General features: G+C 49.9%; 1 protein-coding gene across 1 annotated transcript; it reads left to right on the plus strand.

The window, feature by feature from the left end:
• Positions 1 to 560: 560 nt before the first annotated feature.
• Positions 561 to 3,425, plus strand: TEX13C (TEX13 family member C). The gene has a single exon (XM_028842052.2). The coding sequence runs from the start codon at positions 561 to 563 to the stop codon at positions 3,423 to 3,425; it is 2,865 nt and encodes a 954-aa protein (XP_028697885.2).
• Positions 3,426 to 6,304: the final 2,879 nt, after the last annotated feature.

Below are 6,304 nucleotides of genomic sequence, written 5' to 3' on the forward strand. Positions count from 1 at the left end.
TTATTCTCTTCCATCTACACCTACATCCCCCTACTCTTCCAGTCCCCCAACACCACCCAGAAGGTCTTTGAGCTCCTTTAACCCACCTTCCCTTTCAGAGCAGAAGAGTGTGTGTGTGTGTGGGGGGGGGTCCATTCCACTCCGAGTGTGCAAATAGCCACTCTATCATCTCCAAAAAACCTGCCCTACCCTGTCCTTCTCTGGGGGCACTGCAGTTCCCAGCTCAGCCACATGGCGATTCCCCATTCAGGACGTGCCTTCCCAAAGGAAGCTGGTCCCAGCCGGCCTTGCGGCACGACTCGGCTTTTCTCTGTGATGTGTCGCAGAGTCGCCGGTAGGGTTCGGTGTGGCGAGGCGAGACCTGCTTCTCTCTTTGTGAGAACAAGGGAGTGAGGGAGGAAGGAGGCCGAGGAGGAGGCCAGGACTGAGCAAAGACTAAAGTAAGACTGAAAGGGGAGGTGAGGGGCGGACTGGTTGGTGGCAGCAGCCTGTACCGGAAGCGCCGGCGGCAGCCGAGGCGACACACCGTGAGGCAGCTGCTTTACTAGGCCGCAGCCGCCATGGCGATGAATTTTGGGGACCATGCCAGCGGTTTCCGCCACAATGATGTGATCAGGTTCATCAACAATGAAGTCCTCAGGAACGGCGGCGGCCCAGCCTTTTACGTGGCCTTCCGCTCGCGGCCATGGAACGAGGTAGAGGACCGGCTTCGGGCCATTGTGGCCGACCCGCGGGTGCCGCGCGCCATCAAGAGGGCCTGCACCTGGAGCGCATTGGCTTTGAGCGTGCGAGTGGCCGCGAGGCAGCGGGAGCAGCTGCTGTACCAGGTTCGGCGGCTGCAAGGGCATGTGGAGGAGCGCCAGGCGACCTCCTGGGCTCTAACCTCCCAGCTGCAGCAGCTGCGCCTGGAGCATGAGGAGGCGGCAACACAGCTGCACCTCACGCAGGCTGCCCTGCAGCAGGCGCTGAATGAGCGTGATGGGTTATGCGGGAGGCTGCGCGAAGTTGAGAGATCCATGCAGGTCTATCCGATGCCGCAGGATTTTGTACCTGGTCCAGAAGCCGGCCAGTATGGGCCTGTGGCCGGGACTTTAAATGCAGAACAGAGTGAGGCGGTGGCCACAGAGGCACTGGGAATGCCACATTCGGAAGCCCAGATAGCAGCCCCAACAGCTATGTTTTACATGCCTGAATCCCAGAGTGGCTGGGTCCAGGGCATGCAACCCCTTCTGCCAATGCAGGTGCCTCATCCAGTCCCATTCCATGTGCCTTCACCAATGGGACTGCCATACTCAACACCTCTACCACCTCCGGTAGTAATGGAATCAGCAGCAGCAGTTGCACCACAGATGCCTCCTGTGGGGATCTATCCACCTGGTCTTTGGGCCACAGTGGGGTCCCAGGAGGAGACTGCCCCTCTGTGGGACCAGAGGTGCTATGGCCAGGATGGATATCCTGAGAATTTCCAGGGGGTATATCACCCAGGGGATAACAGAAGCTGCAGCCAAAAGGAAGGTTCTGAGTGTCCCCAAGGAATGACCTCCCAAGGGGACAGCAGCAGCCACAGCCTGAAGAAAGATCCAGTGATGCAGCAGGGCACAGCTCCTCCAGAGTTCAGCAACAGCCACAGCCTGAAGAAAGATCCAGTTGTGCCCAAGGAGATGATCTCCCTGGGGGACAGCAACAGCCACAGCATGAAGAAAGATCAAGTGATGCCCAAGGAGATTGTCCCCCTAGGGGACAGCAACAGCCACAGCCTGAAGAAAAATCCAGTTGTGCCCAAGGAGATGGTCCCCCTGGGGGATAACAACAGCCACAGCATGAAGAAAGATCCAGTGATGCCCCAGAAGATAGTACCCCTGGGAGATAGCAGCAGCCACCACCTGAAGAAAGATCCAGTGATGCCCCAGAAGATGGTCCCCCTGGAGGACAGCAACAGCCACAGTCTGAAGAAAGATCCAATGATGTGCCAGGAGATGGTCCCCCTGGGGGACAATAGTCATAGCCTGAAGAAAGATCCAGTGGTGCCCCAGGGCACAGCTCCCCTGATGTTTAGCAGGAGGCGCAGCCTGAAGAAAGAGCCAGTGATGCCCAAGGAGATGGTACCCCTGGGAGACAGCAACAGCCATAGCCTGAAGAAAGATCCAGTGGTGCCCCAGGGCACAGCTCCCCTGACGTTTAGCAGGAGACACAGCCTGAAGAAAGAGCCAGTGATGCCCAAGGAGATGGTCCCCCTGGGGGACAGCAACAGTCACAGCATGAAGAAAGATCCAGTGATGCCCCAGAAGATGGTCCCCCTGGGGGACAGCAATAGCCATAGCCTGAAGAAAGATCCAGTGGTGCCCCAGGGCACAGCTCCCCTGATCTTAAGCAGGAGACACAGCCTGAAGAAAGAGCCAGTGATGCTCAAGGAGATGGTCTCCCTGGGGGACAGTAACAACCAAAGCCTGAAGAAAGATCCAGTGGTGCCCCAGGGGACAGCCTCCCTGGGATTTAGCGGGAGCCACAGCCTGAAGAAAGACTTAGTGATGTCCAAGGAGATGGTCCCCCTGGGGGACAGCAACAACCATAGCCTGAAGAAAGATCCAGTGATGCCCAAGGAGATGGTCCCCCTGGGGGACAGCAACAACCATAGCCTGAAGAAAGATCCAGTGATGCCCAAGGAGATGGTCCCCCTAGGGGACAGCAACAGTCACAGCCTGAAGAAAGATCCAGTGGTGCACCAGGAGATGGTCCCCTTGGGGGACAGCAAGAGTCACAGCCTGAATAACGATATAGTGACACCCAAGGAGATGGTCCCCCTAGGGCACAGCGACAGCCATAGCCTGAAGAAAGATCTAGTGGTGCACGAGGAGATGTTCCCCCTGGGGGACAGCAACAGCCACAGCCTGAAGAAAGATCCAGTGGTGCACCAGGAGATGTTCCCCCTGGGGGACAGCAACAGCCACAGCCTGAAGAAAGATCCACTGATGCCCAAGGAGATGGTCCCCCTAGGGGACAGCAACAGTCACAGCCTGAAGAAAGATCCAGTGGTACACCAGGAGATGGTCCCCCTGGGGGACAGCAACAGCCACAGCCTGAAGAAACATCCAGTGATTCCCCAGGGCACAGCCTTGCTGAGGTTTAGCAAGAGCCACAGCCAGATGGAAGATCAGGAGAGGCCCCAGGCAACGCCTCTGGAGGATAGCAAGAGCCATGGTGTGAAAAGTAGCCCATGGAAACACCAGCCTCAGGGGCAGAAGGTCAAGCAACGAAAAAGGAAAAAGGCCTCAGAATCCCAGCAACAGAAGCCTGCCTCATGCTCCAGCCCAGTGAATTGGGCCTGCCCATGGTGTAATGCCTTGAATTTTCCACGGCACAAGGCCTGCTATAAATGCAAGAGAGTCCGTATGCCAGTTGAGAATGGCAGCACTGACCCAGCATAAACTCATTGATTTCAGGAAGGTAAGTAAGATAGAAGCACTCCAAAGAGAAATCAATTTCCCAGGACCCCATTCTGATAAAAAAAAAAAAAGTAACTGATTTACTTAACAGAAAATTTGAAACCAAAATTGTAGAGAAAATTAGATAAAATAATCCATTATTCTATTACCCAAATTAAGTACTTTTTATCATTGTGAGTATACATACATATAAATATGTATGTATTTATTTTCTTATTTTATTCATTTATTTGAATAAAGAGAGACTACTTCTGAGTATAACATTCAGTCTTTAATTAGGGGATTTCTCCTAATTGCAGTCAACTTTTTCAGGTGGTAGATTCTGGTTGGCTGATACTAATTGGTTGACACCCTGGAGAAGCTGAAGTTATAAAGCCTGTTTTAAATCAACCATTTTCTGGATTTTTTTTGTTTGTTTGTTTTTTGTTTTTTTTTTTCCTTAACCTCCTTTTCCTGAAAATGCTATGTATTTGGCTGGGAGCAGCCATGTGATTTTAGAGTTACAGGCTATGTTGTATTTTAGAAACACCGCTTTTCCTTGCAAGTGCTATCATTCCTTTTGAAACTCCTGCAGTGTTGATTTTTGCTTCTTTTTGTTGTATTAGTTTTACAGTGAGGTCCTGTTTTTGTGTCTTAGCCCCACCAAAGTTGCTTGTTTCTGAAGAAGCTGAACCTGTGACATTAGAAGATCTGCCAAAGCCGAAAGAAGTAACACCTCAATTCTGATGGACCCACACCTCACTGAGACCCCAACTGGCTGCAGCCAAGAAGGGTGAAAGGAAGTCAGGGAAGAAGAGATAATTTGACACTCGTTAGGGGAAAAGGGAAGAAGAAAATCTTTTTTGTAGAGTTGAATTTTTTCATTGGTATGGGAATTAACTTAGAAAAGTTTGGGGAGTTGTAGTGTTAAATTCTATAGATGACAGCATCTTTGATGAATTCCACTTAATTCATTAAATGAAAGTTTAGGGAAAGAGCTTAGGGGGTTGTAGTATTAAATTCTGTAGGTGATAGCAACTTTAATTAATTTCATTTAATTCATTAAAGAAATAGTTATTGTCTAATACATTTTGGGAGCTAGACTTATATGTTATTATCTGGTACACACAGCATAATCTTTTATTGTGAGTTTGGTTAGAAGATAGGAAAGAGCGTAATTTGGCATACAAATCAGATCAGGGATGTCTTCTTTGCCTTGCATATAGCGTGACCTTGGATAAAACCAATTGAAGTAACATCCAGATCCATTTCTGTGGTTCTGGGGCCAATGCAAAAGAGACTCATGAAAAGTTTTTTGTTTTGTTTTTGTTTTTTAATTTTTTGAGAGATGAGGTCTCATTTTGTCGCCCAGGCTGGAGGGCAGTGGCATGATCACCATAGCTCACTGCAGCCTCAAACTCCTGGGCTCAAGTGATCCTCTGCTTCAGCCTCCCCAGTGGCTGTGAGCCACCATGCCCAGCCCTTACAAAAGGTCTTGAGTAACCAAACTGCTTGTCTCATTGGTCTCAGGTGAGATAAATGAGCAGTGACAAAGTTTGGGAAAGTGTCCTCACAGAAATGCAGGGAGAGCTTTTCTGATTTCCTCTGCTGACTTCTTCCTTTGAGAGGGATAGTTATTTTCCTGGTTGCCTACCAGCCTGCCTGAAAGACCTGGGGTGTCTTGAAGAAAAACAGTGCTTTGGGGAGTGTTCACTGCACATGCTAGCTTTCAGCCTCAGGCTGCCCCCATCCCAAGTCCCTTTTCAGTCAACAGTGGATGAAGAACAAAATGGATTCCAAGGACAAACATTGGGGGTACCAGGTTATGGATGGTGTTTCTCTTGGGAGGATAAATTGAGTTAAAAATAGAGTTAGAATGGGGCAAGCACTCTTGGGAACACCCCAGGACCCCCTCCTCTCCCTCTTTGGTGTGTTCTCTGCAGGCTTGCCCAAGGCAACTGCTGCAAGGCAAGGAAGGAGCCAGGGTGGAACCCAGGGGTGGTTGGTTAGATCTGCCTTCAGTCCAAGCTAAAGATGTCCTTGAGTTTCCCAATGAAATCCCACCCAGCTCACCAAAATCAATGTTTGTCAGGGACTTTCTGGTCCTAACTAGTAATAAAGAATGTTCATTTGACTGTTGTGCCTTCTGTGTAGTGTGTATCTCAGGGCAGGTTTGCTCAGAGGTGGCAGCTTAAATCCGCATCTGCCCTTCATCCCACTGAAGTGAAGAAAAGTTCAATCTCATTCACTATGGGAGGGCCCCTCCTCTTCTAAGGAGTTACCCAAGAATGGGGGCAAGGTGCTGTGTGGACTTAGACAATGAGTTCCCCCTACACTCATTGTCCAAGTCCACATAGTACCTTGAAGGTGGGCATTTCTGCTGCTCTGGGGCCAGTGGGAGATGGAAATGTCTGCTGATGGTGGAAGCCTTGATGCCTAGGGTCCAGCCTCCTTACATGCACCATGTAGCCATTCTCCTGTGGGTCCCTGCCTTCTTCTGGGGTCTTTGCATAGAGTAAGGGGTGCTTAGGTATCATGAGCAGAAATCTCCTTTTCTTTCTGTTTTCTAAGTCACTCTTCTGTCAGCATAATTCTGTCAAGATGTCCAGGATTAAAGAAAACCAAATACAGGCTGGAAGCATAAACCTCCCCTAAGATAAGGCAGGGGAAAGATCTGGACGTCTTCTTGGAATGAGTATGGTGAGATAAGGGGTGAACAACAAAAATAATCTTACCATATCAGAAATTTTTCTCAGAGATGTGACAAACAGTAAGGACTTGGTTTACCTGGGACAAGAGTACAAAATAAGAGGGGGGTTGTTGGGGAGCAAACACCTTAACTTTTGTTGGGGAGAGGGACAGATACTATAATATTTTGTATA

Source organism: Macaca mulatta, chromosome X, assembly GCF_049350105.2.
Source record: "Macaca mulatta isolate MMU2019108-1 chromosome X, T2T-MMU8v2.0, whole genome shotgun sequence".
Lineage (NCBI taxonomy): Eukaryota > Metazoa > Chordata > Mammalia > Primates > Cercopithecidae > Macaca > Macaca mulatta.

Coding starts and splice junctions, on each gene's coding strand:
- TEX13C (XM_028842052.2), top strand. CDS start 561: ATGGCGATGAATTTTGGGGACCATGCCAGCGGTTTCCGCCACAATGAT.